Here is a 16,365-nt window from a genome sequence, read left to right on the forward strand (position 1 = left end):
TTCCAAACTATGCTTCCTTCCTACACGCTGCCACCTCCGCGTACACCACTCATCACCTTGCCTATTCTCCGAAGGCTCGAAAACGTAAAACTTTTAATTAGTAGCAAAACTAAATCTTGCAATGGGCAGCACAACTGTAAACCAAAATAATGAGCACAATTCTCTTCATCAAAGTACATTTCCACGTAGGACTCCACCATCAGCAGCAAACTTCGTAATGAAATTAATGTTGAAAATTATTATTGAGTAATGGCCACATTGCTTCGCATAACTGTCAGGTGCCCGGCCTGCCATCGAGTTATGCCAAACATTCCTTGAGGAAAAGTTGGAGAGCAACAACTAAAAAAAGGAAAAAATGAAGTCCTATCCGCGCTAATAATGCAAGAGGTGAGGTGAATTCATCTAGTGAGAGAGTTCCTCTACCAGAGCCATTGCTCTGGGGGTCAAATGCTGGGGACATGTAGAAAGTTCTGCAAAGGTTCCATAGACATGTGCAGTGTAGTCCTTCAGTTTCAGTTAGTTCCAGCTAACTCCAAAATTTCTTTTTTGACCTAGCGTGCATATTTAAATATGACTGCCGGGAATAAGTTGGACTCAACTTCGACACTCTCCTTCAGCTAAGGCCATAATATGTTTTTCGAGAGAACTGCGGAAACATTCAGTACAAAGTTTGACAAAAAACAAGTTTTTCCTCCCAAAACAGTATTTAGTAGGAAGAACTTTTTAGGTTCAACAGAATCTATTTAGAATGTACATAATGTGTCCTCGCATTTCCAAAGAATGTTGACAATATTAAGAGAACTTTTTCAAAGGAATATTAGGTTGAAAATATAAGCTTTCACTTCCAAACTTCCCCAGGAACTACTCACGAGCAATTTTCTTTTCCTTTCCAGGACTATCACGACGATATTCGACAGGAACAAATGTGGGAGATGCAAGCACTAAGCTCCTCATCATCACAAACGCAAACAGGCGAACAAAACAGTCCAAGTAGTCTTAATGAGCTCGACACCAACGGCGACAACAAGAATCACATCCGCGAAAGTATGGCCCTAGGGTTGGATTGTATAACAAACGAACCAACAACTTCTATGAATGGTATTGGACCAGGCCAGACGACAACCAACAGCATAACGACATGTGCAGCAACCAACGAAGCTGCTGAAACCAGCAACCAAACAAATTATAACAGCGCTCTACATGTGGACCTATCAACAAACTCAATGCATCCAACAGCGGTAGCAGCTGCAATACGCCATCAGCTAGCCACTGCTGGTATGGGTATCATAAAACCAGCCACAGGGGTTGCAGCTGTAACGGGCCTGACACCTAGTCAATCTACATTGGCAATGCCCAGCGAAGCGGAACCAACGACTCCCACATTGGCACTGCTTGAACCACCTGGAGCTCTTTTGCACCCCGCTCTACGGGGAGTAAAGGCCGTTAATATTGGTAAGCTCGAAAACCCAACTAGCATTGTGAACTACTTTTTATTTTTACCTTAGCTAAAGAGGTTTCATCATCTTTACCTATTATTAACTAAGTCCAAGCCTGCCTGCTAAATAGGAATCAATTTGGTGTTTTTGGGGATAGCCTCGGAAGACCACCAAGAAATTCAACAGGGTTAGGTTCCTTTAAGAAGCTGCCAAAGGCAACCTGGCGCAATTTTGTATAATGCAGGAAAATACTTGTAATAAATAACTTTTTCAGGAAGGCAATTAGGGTCGTTTATTCACCGTTCAATGCGCAGTAAAGTTTATGTCTTCTAAGATAAATGAACGAAACCAAGTAAGTTCGCTGTTTGGGACAAAATATCCAAATTTTTCTGAGAAAAGCTGTAGTCAACCTGCTTCCAGTGTCATCTGAAAAGTCCCTAAACGAAGCAGTAACTAAAAAAAAGGTTTCAACCAAGGAAATTATTTAAAGATACCATAATAGTGTTTTGAGCAACCTCAAGGTTGAGTGCCTTAAATGCTAAGGCCACAGACGACTGTATTAGCTAGTTTAGTGGTTATCATCATCATCAACGGCGCAACAACCGGTATCCGGTCCAGGCCTGCGTTAATAAGAAACTCCATACATCCCGGTTTTGTGCCGAGGTCCCTAAAAGCTGTCTGGCGTCCTGGCCTACGCCATCGCTCCAGAGTCTGCCTCGTCTTCTTCTTCTACCATAGATATTGCCCTTATAGATTTTCCGCGTGGGATCATCCTCATTCATACGGATTAAGTGACCCGCCCACCGTAACCTATTGAGCCGGATTTTATCCATAAGCGGACAGTCATGGTATCGCCCATAGATTTCGTCGTTATGTAGGCTACGGAATCGTCCATCCTCATGTAGGGGACCAAAAATTCTTTAGACGATTCTTCTCTCGAACACGGCCAAGAGTTCGCAATTTTTATTGCTAAGAACCCAAGTTTCCGAGGAATATATGAGGACTGGCAAGATCATAGTCTTGTACAATAAGAGCTTTGACACTATGGTGAGACGTTTCGAGAGGAAAAGTTTTTGTAAGCTGAAATAGGCTCTGTTGGCTGACAACAACCGTGCGCGGATTTCATCATCGTAGCTGTTATCGGTTGTGATTTTCGACCCTAGATAGGAGAAATTGTCAACGGTCTCAAAGTTGTATTCTCCTATCCTTATTCTTCCTGTTTGACCAGTGCGGTTTGATGTTGTTGGTTGGTTGTTTTTCGGTGCTGACATTGCCACCATTTATTTTGTCTTACCTTCATTGATGTGCAGCCCAAGATCTCGCGCCGCCTGCTCGATCTGGATGAAGGCAGTTTGTACGTCTCGGGCGGTTCTTTCCATGATGTCAATATCGTCAGCATAGGCCAGTAGTTGGGTGGACTTAAAGAGGATCGTACCTCTTGCATTTGCCTCAGCATCACGGATCACTTTCTCGAGGGGCAAGTTAAAGAGGACGCATGATGGGGTATCCCCTTGTTGTAGACCGTTCTTGATGTCGAATGGTCTTGAGAGTGATCCTGCTGCTTTTATCTGGCCTCGCACATTGTTCAGGGTCAGCCTAGTCAGTCTTATTAGTTTCGTCGGGATACCGAATTCTCTCATGGCCGTGTACAGTTTTACTTTGGCTATGCTATCATAGGCGGCTTTAAAGTCGATGAACAGATGGTGCAACTGTTGTCCATATTCCAACAGGTTTTCCATCGCTTGAGGCAGAGAGAAACTCTGATCTGTTGCTGATTTGCCTGGAGTGAAGCCTTGGTATGGGCCAATGATGTTCTGGGCGTATGGGGCTATCCGGCCTAGCAAGATCACGGAGAATATCTTATAGATGGTATTCAGCAACGTGATACCTCTATAATTGTTGCACTGTGTGATATCTCCCTTTTTATGTATGAAACAGGTAATGCCTCGTTGCCAACCGAAAGGCATTGATTCGCTGTCCCATACCTTGAGCACAAGTTGATGAACCACTTGGTGTAATTGGTCGCCTCCATATTTAACCAATTCGGTTGTAATTCCATCGGCGCCTGGCGGCTTATGATAGGAAGCCGATGAATTACACGGACTGATTGGCCTAAACTTCGTGGTGGCAGTATTTTTCCGTCGTCTTCAGTTGGTGGGACCTCCAACTCTCCGATGTTCTCGCTGTTCAGTAGCTCATCAAAAGTACTCAGCCCATCGCTCCAATATGCCCATTCTGTCGGAAATCAGATTTCCCTCTTTGTCTCAGCAGGATGAACATCGAGGTTTATAAGGCTTCATTCTGCTGACTTGTTAGTAAAACTTCCGCGCCTGGTGCGGTTGCTCCCTGTACTTTTCTAGTTCACAGACTTGTTGGTTCTCCCAGGCTTCGTTTTTCCGTCCGTGAAGTCGCTTTTCCGCTCGACGGAGTTCGTGATAAGTCTCTGCGCGTGCCCGCGTTCTTTGAGAATGCAACATTACTCGGTATGCAGCATTCTTCCGTTCCGTTGCTAGTTTACATTCATCGTCAAACCAGCCGTTCCGACTCTTTTTGCGGCTGGAGCCAAGTATGTTTGTGGCCGTATCAATGATAACGTTCTTCAGGTGGTTGTGAAGATCATTTATTGATGCTTCATCTCCAGGCCATCTGTTGACTGCGGTCATTGCGGCATCCATTTCCCTCTTATAGGTGTCGCGGAGGGCTGTGTTGTGGATAGCTTCAGTGTTAACTCTCACCTGATTGTCAGAGGGGCTTCTAGATGGTTTAGTGGTTTAGTGGTTATCGTTTGCATAAAAGTTCTTGTCTGGATAGGCTAACTGCAGCAAAATGCCTTTGAAAAGGATACACAGAGCATAGCGAAGCTCAGAACCGCAGTAGCGGAAACCTTTAAAACTAAACTAGCTGCTACCTGCCTTGTCACCCAACGATGGTGATAACTTGGCCACCATGGCATATAATACTAAAAGTAAGATTAGGAAATAAAGCTAATTCAAGTTAATCTGATTCATTGCAGACTACTTGCAAATTAGGTCCTTTTTTCTGTCCGTACAAGAAGGTAGAAACTCTTAGAAACACGCGCCCGCTCTAGCTCCGCCGCCTGAACGTCGGCATTAGAATAGACGCGGGTGGTATTCGCTCGCACTTAAAACCACCCCCTATCACTCTAACCCCAGCTCCACGGGACTATCCTTTAGGTATTACTTCACGGGGCGGGTTTTCTTTCAGGCACACACAGTTCTCGTCCTTTGAGTTTTCCTCCTTCTTCCTTCTTCGCCAGCTCATTCTGTATTTTTTGACAATTTCGGAAGAAACCATAAGCCAGTTCTCATTCGACCTCAGCATCTGCGCCACTATATTTTACGGACTCCCGTTCCTACCCAGTGTTTGGTTCAAACTTCTTATCTCCATAGCGAACCTTGGTCAGTGAAACATCACATGCTCCGCAACCTCCTGTGTGTCACTGCATGGAAGACAATTCGGCGAATCATCCAGGCCAAAGCGGTGTACATACTGCCTGTAGCAACTACCGCGTCCAGGGAGGAACTATGTAATATGGTAATTGGTTTCTCCGTGTTTTCGCCCAGGCCACACCCTAATATTGGGAATGAGGCTTTGCGTCCACCGGTTCTTCGAAAATTCGTTCCATCTGCGTTTCCATAGATCATACGACTCTGACCAGCATTCCGGCGTACAATGCACCCCTCCATATGTCTTGCATGGTTTAGTTGACATATTCCAATCGTCAGAATGTCGACTGGGACTATACCCGCAGCCGCGAGTATTGCGTCATCTGACGTGGTTCTAATAGGGTTTCAAACACTCACTGGCATCAGCCGATAAACCAGATTGATACTTCCTTATCTAGGAGTTTGCACGCGCCTCCGACCACACAAGTGACGCAAAGTGAAATGGAAACCGAAAAACAATCTTCCGCAGTATTTCGGTTCACCGACATTCGGCAACATTCTAGCAAAAGCCGTAGTGGCACCAGCTTCTTTTTGGCATGAATACCCTAAGTGCTCCCTAAAGCTCAGTTTAGCGTCAATTATCAAACCCAGTGATAGCCGACTTAGAGACGACCATATATCCAGTTTTTTTTCCTAGGGACCGCTTCCGTCTTCCCATCCGGTGAATCCGGCCATTTCCAACCAGGTCTTTATCGCTCTCAGCATCTCCGTCGCGTAGACCTTCACATTCTCTAAGTGCTTTGCTGCCACAACTACCGGCAGGCCATCACCAAAACCTACAATCGAAGCCTCTTCTGGAATAGCAAGCGCTGGCACTCCATTTTACATGATATTCCACAGCAAGGAACGATGTATTTTTTAGAACCCTCATCCGTCCCGCACCAGGGAGTTCTCTCTGAGAGTTAATTCTCGACTAGACTCGCCAAATAGAATTCAGTACGTCTTTGGGTAGGCTCACCACCACGCTTGTCGCATCTACCATAGAGTGAACACGCCGAAGCCCTTACTGGCGCTACAACAGGCCATTGCCAGATTATTGGACATAATGGGTTTGGGAAGCAACACCAACTTTTGTTTTTTCCACTGAACTGGGAAAATTCTTCTTTTAGGCACGCCTCGAAAATGTTGGTGAAAAGGTCTGTCAACATCCTCCTTCCTTGTGGGCAATTTGGATCTCTTCCACAGTTCTTGCTGATGTGGCCCTCCGTTCCGTATCTCTTGCATTGCTTCTATCTCTCATCGGTGCTGAAACATGCCTTGGCAATGTATTCAAAGCTAATGTATCAGCGATATACGCTCCCTAGAACGACAAATAACCCAGCTAATTTTTACTCTCCCTGTTTTACGACTGGTGAAGGCGGTTTGCGTCCCGCTATAGGCTTTTTCTAGCGTCTTTACCACTAACTCTTGAAAACCAATAAAGCTGAACTCCTTTTCCAAGGCCCCGCAACCATCTCCTTCGTGGTGACCTCATTTATATCCTGGCAGACTATAAAGAGATCTCTGGCCTGCTAGCCCTAATTTCGGCTTCATTTCCCTAGGACTTTCCAATTTTACTAAAAAATTTGTCTGGCGTTAGACTCCAGTATACCGGTTAACATTGTCTTCTAAATTGGTAAGTTCTGGCTCTGCCTTCACTCTCCTGAGAATGCATGTGACCCTTCGCCTCGCTTGAAGATGATAACAACCTCCGGTAGTATCCTCCACCTGCCTCTCTTTTCCCGAGGGACCGCTTTTCTACAGGCTTGCAGATCCTCCTTGTGAGGTCCGAACCCTCTCCCCGGAATTACGGATACATGAGTTTTGCCAGTAGTTCGAGCCTTACCTGCTCCACTTTTTTGGAATTAAGCCCTTTTTTTTCTTGGGAGTTTACTGGACAGTTGGCTTGTTCAACCATTAACGCAGTATCTTCCCGGGTTTCTTCTCTCCCAAGTTTTGAGTGAGCGTCATTTGCGTTGGCTGGCTTACTTTTTTGCCTAAGCGCTTCGCTCCTCTTTCATGCTCGACCTTACCGTATGCCAACCGGATGCCTGTTATCATGGCCCTTAAATTCTAATTAATATACGCATAGCTTCAAAATTTTATAACCCATAAAGACAGTTCCTAATTGGTCGCTTCACCTTATATCGCTCAGGTAGTTAGGCGTCTTTGCTATGTGTTGGGAATAGCATTTTCATTCACGGAGACTTTTACATTTAAGGGTATAGATCTACGAAGATTCGAGCTTCTTCTGAACGGGTCCGGCAGTAGAACACCAGTTCTACTCCTTCTATCGCGATTGTAACATTTGATGCCACAGTAGGCAAGGTTCCTACTACTGAGGTACTGCGGTCCTTGGATATCCATGGCTCGCAGAACATTTTAACACTCCCAAAACCCACCGATACTGGGTTTCTGAAGCTCTGCACCATACTTTTCACTGTATTGTTTTGCGCCATGTTTGGTTTTATTTCTCGGTGTTCTGCCCATAGACATTTTTTATCCACGGGTGGCGTTTTAATCCCTTCCTGGCCTGCGCACAGGTATCGCCATGCATCTCCAGATGCTTACATGCGCAGGCCCATGTCACATCCGCCAGGCGCCGCCGTCGGGACGCGCCTGATGGAAGATTTAATACCTCCGCACTGGCACAAATTAGGTAATTAATGAACCCTACAGAAAGCTTAACGATAATGTAAAGGCTTCAGACTCAACTGGTAGAGCAAAACTATTATTCTTAGGCTACCAAGCAATACAAATTACTTCAATTATCGGCTTTGTGAGTATATATACTTACCTTTCACCGATTAATAGCACAAAGCGCATCGATCACGCCTATGCAACTCACTCGGCGGCCATCTTTATATATTGACCTATCTACTACCCCTAGCTCGTAGCCGTAATCTCATCCCCTATTCGAGGCGTTATTGACATTTCGGTAAAAATAAAGTTTCAAAATTTGCAGGTTGCTACCCCAAATGTTTCTATCTTTTAGTCGCCTCTTACGACAAGTAAGGAAGGCTTTGATTGTATTCTGGGGCCCTAACTCACAGGGCTCAAATTTTGTTACTTCGCAAGTTGTGGATGATCTTAACAACAACGGTGAACGGTGAAGTTATAGACTTTTGTAATTTTTACCGTTTTGGCCTCGGTGGTAAAGTGTCAGTCTAAGTCTGTTGGGTATCCACTGACCGACAACAATATTGCGATTAGCAGTGGATTTAGAAGTTGAATGTGTGTAACAAATTTTCCTCAAAAGAGATTATCATCTAATAATCGCATACCCTCATTTGCTTGTCACTACTGCATTTGTTCACAGGAGAACAGAATGTCGACCGTACAAATTCAAAACGGGTTGTCACCCCAATCCAGCTGTCATTCAGCACTGCGAGAACCTCCTTGCTGTGCAAGCGTTGATGATGCACCGGGTTCCGATCAAAAGTCCTTCGGTTTCTGATGCGCTTGAAGCTGTCGATCAAGTCCATGAAGAGTGAGTGTAGAAAACTGGAATCGAATCGGTGAACTTGAGTTGACAATACTATTGATGGCGATGAGCGAGAGTTAGGGCGATGTGCAGAAGCTTCGCTACCGTGAAAAGTGCAACAAAGGGCACTTTATGACAAAAGGAATCAATTACATCATTGCGCTGGTAAAGAAAAACTGAAGCTGCCGCAAATAACGACATCGGCACGGTATTATAATCATCAACAGCGCAACAACCGGTATGCGGTCTAGACCTGCCTTTATAAGGAACTCCAGACATCCCGGTTTTGCGCCGAGGTCCACCAATTCTGCATCCCTAAAAGCTGTCTGGCGTCCTGACCTACGCCATCACTCCATCTCAGGCAGGGTTTGCCTCGTCTTCTTTTTCTACGATATGGCAGATTTTGCCCTTATAGACTTTCCGGGCTGGATCATCATCATCCATACGGATTAAGTGACCCGCCCACCGTAACCTATTGAGCCGGATCTTATCCACAGCCTGACGGTCATGGTAACTCTCATAAATTTCGTCGTTATGTAGGCTACGGAATCGTCCATGTTAATGTAGGGGGCCAAAAATTCTTCAGAAGATTCTTCCCTCGAGCGCGGCCAAGTGTTTGCAATTTTTTTTAATAACAACCCAGGTTTCCGAGGAATACATAAGGACTGGCAAGATCATAGTCTTGTACAGTAAGAGCTTTGACCCTATGGTGAGACGTTTCGAGCGGAATAGTTATTGTCAGTTGAAATAGGCTCTGCTGGCAGCCAACAACCGTGCGCCGATTTCATCGTCGTAGCTGTTATCGGTTGTGATTTTCGACCCTAGATAGGAGACATTTTCAACGGCCTCCTATCTTTATTGTTTTCGTTTGACCAGTGCGATTCGATGTTGTTCGTTCTTTCGGTTTTGGTTTTAGCGTTGCCACCATGTATTTCCTCTTGCCTTCATTAATATGCAGCCCGAGATCTCGCGCCACCTACTCGATCTTGATGAAGGTAGATTGTACATCTTGAACACCAACAGAGACACGAAGTGGTTTTGATACACCCGCCATAGTTCCAACTTTACTTTTCGGATCGTGGTAGAGCAATTGTACCCAGCGCACGAGTTCTTCTGGCACGAAGTGTTGTCGTAAAGCATACCAGATGAGTTCGTGTGGCACACGATCAAACGCTTTCTCTAGATCCAGAAAGGCAATGTAAAGAGGGCGATGCTTCTCACGGTGTTTCTCTATGAGTAACCGCGCAGCGTGTATTGCGTCAGCAGTTCCGCAGTTTTCGACAAATCCGGCTTGATTCACAGTTATTTCAACGATTTCGCGAATACGTTTGTCAAGAATACGTTCAAAAATCTTCATGGTAGGGGAAAGTAATCGGATCCCACGGTAATTTGAACATTCCGCTGGACTACTTTTCTTTTTCCATATTGGGACAGTGGTACTTTCTTGCCAGCCAGATGGCGTTCTACCTTCCTCAATATCCCGTTTGAAGAATTTACTGAGCCACAGTGTTGGGTCTCAGCACTTCGCTTTCAAGAGCTCAGATGCAATGTCGTCAGGTTATGTGGCTTTCCCCGATTTCATTCGTTTTATTGCCTCCTCGACTTCAGTTGCGCTGACAGTTAAGTCCTTGAGGGTTTCACGTGAGCACCTGTCTGGAAGACGTAATCCCACGATCTTCTTAAGACACGGATTGATTTTGTGACCACAGTCAAAGCCCCGCTGAGACAAGCAACAACCAGTACCAGTCTATACCAAGTACATGGCTTAGCATTCATACTGGTGGATGCAAGACATACCTAAATTTCAACCCGTGTTGAAACGTAACACCACGTCGAGACCCGAAAGTCTCTTCTCGCTTGAGCATAACCACAATCACCATGAAACTAGGGGGGCCTACCGCAAATAACCGAGCTGTACTCACAAACAACGGGAGTTCACCCGAGGTATGAGAGTCCAGGAGCTATCCCGGTTCCCATGGTGCCAGTATACCCCTGATAAGGTTTCGTAGCCCTGACTAGACCTTTGGAGCATTCGCCTACTGCATCACGGCCGATATCCCAAAGTGATACAGTGTCTCCCGGTGCCACCACTATGGAGGTTCTCCTCGGCCACTTAGGTTTGGTTTGACCGGCAGGGTTGCCGCCCCGTCTTCCTCACCGCCACCTCTGAGCACCAGTTGCGCTGACAGCTACGTCCATGGTGTTTAACGTAGGTACCTGTCGTGAGACTTAATCCTACGGTCCTCTTAAGACACGGATTGATTTTGTGACCACAATCAGAGCCCCGCTGAGACAAGCAACAACGACACCAGTCTATACCAAGTGCATGGCTTAGCATTCATACTGGTGGTTGCAAGAATTACCTAAATCTCTACCGAACTATGGAGTACGGCACCCGTGTTGATACGCAACACCACGTCGAGGCCCGAAGGTCTCTTCTGGCTTGAGTACAACCACAACCGCCATGAAACTCCCACTAGGGGGGCCAACCGCAAATAACCGAGCTGTCCTCACATACAGCAGGAATTCACCCGAAGTATGTGAGTCCAGGGGCTTTCCCGGTTCCAATGGTACCAGTATACCCCTGGTAAGGTTTCGTGACCAATTTGCCACTTCAGATGAGTCCCCATGCAAACTTGGGTCTAATCGCCCTGATTAGGCCTTTGGAGCATTCGCCTACTGAATCACGGCCGGCAAACCAAAGTAATTACAGCGTCTCCCGGTGCCACCACTATGGAGGTTCTCCTCGACCACTTGGTTTTGATTTGGCCGATAGGGTTGCCGCCCCATCTTCCTCGCCGCCACCTCTGAGCACCAGTTGCGCTGACAGGTGGAACTGGTCCAAATGTCGGCAATGATGGTGGAAGTGGAGAATGAGCATATTCTTCAGTTGAAGTCTGCTCGAAATATTCTCGCCATCTATCCGTTGCGGCTCGACGGTTGGTAAGCAAAGTACCGTTCTTGTCATTAATGCAACAGAAGTGTTCGATATCCTGTGTACGTTCGTTACGGCTTTTAGCAAGTCGATACAGATCTCTCTCGCCATCTCAAGTGTCCAGTTTATCGTAAAGATTTTTGTAATAGTTCGCTCGGGTGACAGTGACCGCTTTCTTTGCTTCCCGGTTGGCATTCTTATAAATTTGCCAATTAGCAAGCGTTTTATCGTCGAGAAATTTGTGGTAAAGTCGTTTCTTTTCACCGACCTTCATTTCAACATCATCATTCCAAAGCCAAGTATCTCGGTTGATGTACCGCTTACCTGGATTGGTGACCCCGAGGGTTGCAGAGGCCGCTTTGTGTATTGTCTTTCATTTGGCTCCAGGATTCTTCCACAGTCGTAATGGTCGGTAATCGGAAGTGTGAGATCGGTTCTTCTTTCTTCTCACCAAATCGCCATCATTTAATGCGCCGCGCGCCAGTGCCTTCCTCACGCTGTTTTATCGGTGGCTTAATTCGCAAGACGGCAATCAAGGGCCGATGTTGAGGTGCGATGGTCTCATAGGGAACGGCTTTGCAATCAGTGACGGTGTTAAAATGTCGGCGTCTTATGAGAATATAGTCGATTTGCGTTTTACTGTTCCCAATATAAAATGTGGGAAGATGAGACAATCGTTTAATGAACCATGTATTCATAAATACATGGTCATGGGTGTCCGCAAAATCGATTATGCGCTCCTCACCCTCATTGCGCGTTCGAAACCCCTTTCCGCCATGGCACCTGTTACCGTCTGCCTTTTCACCCATATGACCGTTAAGGTCGCCGGCAATGATAATATAGTCGTCAGCAGGCACGTGACAAGTCTTTTCATCGAGAAGTTGCCAGAAGGCATCTTTCTCGGCATCAGATAGATCTGTTTGTGGTGCGTACGCGGTGAAGAAGTGAATAGAGCGATCAGCTGATGTAATGGTAAGCTTCCTCAGCCGATCATCAAATCGTTCGACTTCTTTAATGGCATCACGGAAACCGTCTGAGATGACAATGCGAACACCATATTGAGTGTGTGGGTTACCAAAATAGAAAAGTTTATAGCCATTTTTACCGCGTTTGCGTCCAATGTCACAGCTTTTGCCACCAGACCATCGGGTTTCTTGCAGAGCGCAGATATCAATGCGCCTTTTCCGAAGGGCTCTTGCGAGTTCCTCGGTCTTTCCAGTTAGGGTACCAACATTTAGCGTGCAGACACGTTTTTCTTTTGTTTCTTTTGTTCGGACTAACTTGCTTACGTCCTGACGCCGTCCATGCGTCAAGAACCCTTGCCCATTTCTCGACAGGACCAGGGCCCGTCCTGCCGCGTCGACTGAGATGGACGCCCCAGCATTTCTCCGAGGCTTGTGACTCAATCCGATGATCATGTTTGCAACGACATTGTATGCATTTTCTTGGTCTGCTTGTCGCGGAACCTGTCACCAAGAGGGATCAGGTAGGATTTAGCATAGTGGAATAGCTCTAACTATGCTCCATTTATCTCTTTTCCCGATTTCAGCATTTTATTTTTGTTTTGCTGAGGATAGTACAGAGTACGTTGTCTCAAACCCTCCTCCTTTACCTGGGCTTGGAACCATCATACTATGTTAATAGCATGGCGGGGTAAATAGCATGCATTCATATGAAGAGTGTACCAACATAACAAGAAAAATTGGTATAATAGCAACGTCCTCTGTTATCTTACCGCAAAACTTATTAAACAACCTAGTATATGGGGGCAGAAAACGGAAAATGACCCCAAATTTTACTTGTCACCAGGGAATTCTAACCTAAGAGAATAACTAACGAAGAACTTCTTCAGCATACGGAACCGACATCCGTAGATCTGTTGATCAGGGAGGAAGTGACGGCGGTTAGGTCACATATAAGGAAGATATTATGAAGGGGTTGTAGTTATGCCATGCAATTGAACCGTTTACCGAACCCCGAGATGACCGAGGTGTGGGTCGCTCAAGAACTATGTGCGTAGAACAGCAGGGTAGAGCAAGCTTCTCGGAAAATCGTGGAAGCAAATAAAGAAAATTTTCGGGAGCCGATAGCAATGCCAGGTTGGTGTGTGGTGACGCGGTCTACCCCACAAAGGGGTTTATTGGGAACACATACTCGTATATCCTTCAATGGTTTTGTTTACATTAATTCCAACCAATGTTTATATTTTATAACTAATCCTCATTGACGAAGCATGGTTAGTTTAAGTTCTCATCTGCCCTGTTACTGATTTTCGATTCTTTCAAATTACTAGAGGTACTTTATTATCAATTGATCACTTTCTTTTATTTGCTCCAAAATTAATATTAGAATAGTAAAATTCTCTCCATTACTTTTTAACGAAGAAACTGTTCACCCTCCTTTTCTTTTTTGCATAGACTATTTTGAGTACCATTAAACCATGCTTTCGGCATAATGCTAGTTGGGTAATAACATTTTTCTAGAGGCAAATAATCAAAAATCTAGTTCCGCTCAATTATTTTCAATCAGCCGGAAGTCTGGCACGAAAACGACCCCTCCTTGGCGTACCACGCTCAAGTATGAATCCAACGAAACGAACTGTGATGACGCTCCTAGCACGTGCTAAGAACTCACAAGCTATTCATGCCGTTCGAAATTCGGGCGGAGCAACAATTCCTGAGTAAGTTTCTGCTGTTCCTACTTCACGGTTGACAATTTCATCATCCCCTATTTCTGTATTTTGCTTTCGATTTCAGACCACTACAAATGATCACATCGCCCCTTATCCTGCCCCAGCCCATGGACGAGAATATGATTGCAACACAGAAGGAGAGCCTATCGCAGGGGGTTTAATATCCAGTCAGCGGTTTTCGATTTAAGAACAACATTAAGAGATAAATTAGACTTAAATTCATAATTAGTGACATTGATTGAATGAAAAAAAAGAAAAGATGAAAGAAAAAATTATATATTTGGTTTAGCACGGGATGGTATAGCATCGGGTGGTGGTTGAGCACGGGCTAAGGAAGGGCACGAAATCTGCCGGAACCGCCCATGACACCAGCCAAATCAACCCTTGCTCCAGAGATGATACCGTTCTAGATAAAACTCCGAAAAAATCTCATTCCCCGGAAAAGCAAAGTCAAGTCCTGAAACTTCTTCAATACCATTCCGAGCTAAATCATTCTAAGTATTTTATTAAGCAAAGCTACAAGCAAGAACAAAACAACAAACAAAACACTTATATATATATTAATGGAATTATAATTAGTTTGATAAATTTTTATTACATGAACGAATATTTGAGAAATAATAAAAAATGCCTCTATTTCTGTTTCGGCCATCTTTTAATAAATATTTAGCAAAATAAACAAAAAACAAAACGAATCTTTAAATGGCAACAAACAACATTAATGAAACTTAAATTTAAGAAACCTTAAATAAAATTTTTAACGTTTAGAGCAGACATTTAAAAAATATTAAAACTGTTCAGAGATACAAATTCAAAACAGAAAGTAAATTAACTATTAGCGCAATTACTTATACGTTGATATAAAAATTAATTGAATTGAAAGTTTAAAGAATGCAAAAATTTAATATAAATAACAAATGAATTTGAACTTACGAGAAAAAACGGCAAAAAATCATTGTAAAAACACGTAAAGCCGCAACATGCATAAATGCTACTAAACAAAAATTAAATATGAAATTAAAACAAATTAACGTAAATATAAAAATGTTAAAGAGATATTCATGTCGTTAAGATTTAAAGTAAATACTATTTAAAATGGTTTAAGTTAAAAACGAAAGGAATTAACAAAGAAGAAGTAAGAATAAGGCATGTGAGGGAATTAAGCACGTACATAAATTAAAAAATGATTTTTTTGCTGTTTTGCTTTCCTTCCTGGAAATCCTCTTAAAAAATTCTTAAAAAAATTAAAAATTAATGCAAACATAAAGTAAAGATATAATTTGAATTAACATAAATAAAATCTATGTAAAACGTTATAGAAAAATAAATACTAAAATATAAATTCAATGAACATTGAATGAGCTAAAGTTTACTTTGAATGTTTTGTATTTGCCCTTCGGCATTATAATGACAGAGTTCCCAAATCTGAGGTTAAGGTCGCATAATTGGACAAGTCTTGGACGGAAGGAGGGCATAGAGCTGGACTTGGAGTAATTTATCTAACCGATATGGATCTGTTTGACTGCTGGCAACCAGACCCGACGGGTTATGAACCGAAGAAGGAGCCGGGGACCCTCATCGACCATGCACTGGAAAGGTACTAATAGGGCACTAAACCAAAGTGGCATATCATATGCGTTGGACTACACGACACGGAGAACTTACCGTAAACTGCATGCAGAATCTGAATACCTTGGGCACATTTAGCTCCAACTATGGCCGCCCTGACCAGGACGAACAATTTCCTCGTATTACTCATTGAATCAAGTCATGGATGAGGACATGGGAACTGCAGTGCCTCCAAGTGCGGCTTTTCTCAGAGAAATTAAACACGAGGGGATCGATTCTCTGACGGTACGGTGTGGGGGAAACCCCGTCACACGTGGACTGCCGCATACGCTTCTAACTGTTTTCCATAACACAATACACTAAGTTTATTTCGAAAAACATAAAGATTGTTCAAATCAACCTGCAGCATGCCAAAACTCCCTCCTACCTGTTGGCAGCGAGAATGACAAAGCGGCAGAATTTCCCCTAAATCTTTCTGGTGCAAGAGCTGTGGGTTCGATTTGACAGAATCTGTGGCATTGGATCAGTAAAGGGGGCTAGGATCTTCTACGATGAAAGATCTATAAGACCGAGGCTCGCGTCCTGATGTCAAGACGGTTAGAGGCAACTATGCTGATACAGCACTGTTCCTAGAACTTAGCTACGGTCATCATACAATACCAGATAAACGGCGAAAGGAAAAGCATCATAGTTGCCTCCGCTTATTTACCCTATGATTCTTTGTATCCTTCACCGACGCAAGAACTTAGGGATCTTGTGGCGTAAGCAAAATCAAGTGGTCTCGAGCTCTTAATAGGTTGCGA

General features: G+C 44.2%; 1 protein-coding gene across 2 annotated transcripts in view; it reads left to right on the forward strand.

The window, feature by feature from the left end:
• LOC119656070 (branchpoint-bridging protein) overlaps positions 1-15,335 on the forward strand; it is a 189,789-nt gene extending 174,454 nt beyond the window's left edge. The window contains exons 4-6 of one of the 2 annotated variants that reach the window (XM_038062349.1): positions 894-1,452; positions 13,807-13,981; positions 14,058-15,335. In XM_038062349.1, coding sequence (XP_037918277.1) covers positions 894-1,452; positions 13,807-13,981; positions 14,058-14,154 — 831 coding nt within the window. In that variant the 3' untranslated portion in view covers positions 14,155-15,335. The remainder of the gene's footprint in view (positions 1-893; positions 1,453-13,806; positions 13,982-14,057) is intronic. The other variant, XM_038062350.1, reaches the window with a different exon arrangement.
• Positions 15,336-16,365: the final 1,030 nt, after the last annotated feature.

Source organism: Hermetia illucens, chromosome 4, assembly GCF_905115235.1.
Source record: "Hermetia illucens chromosome 4, iHerIll2.2.curated.20191125, whole genome shotgun sequence".
In the NCBI taxonomy this organism is placed as follows: domain Eukaryota; kingdom Metazoa; phylum Arthropoda; class Insecta; order Diptera; family Stratiomyidae; genus Hermetia; species Hermetia illucens.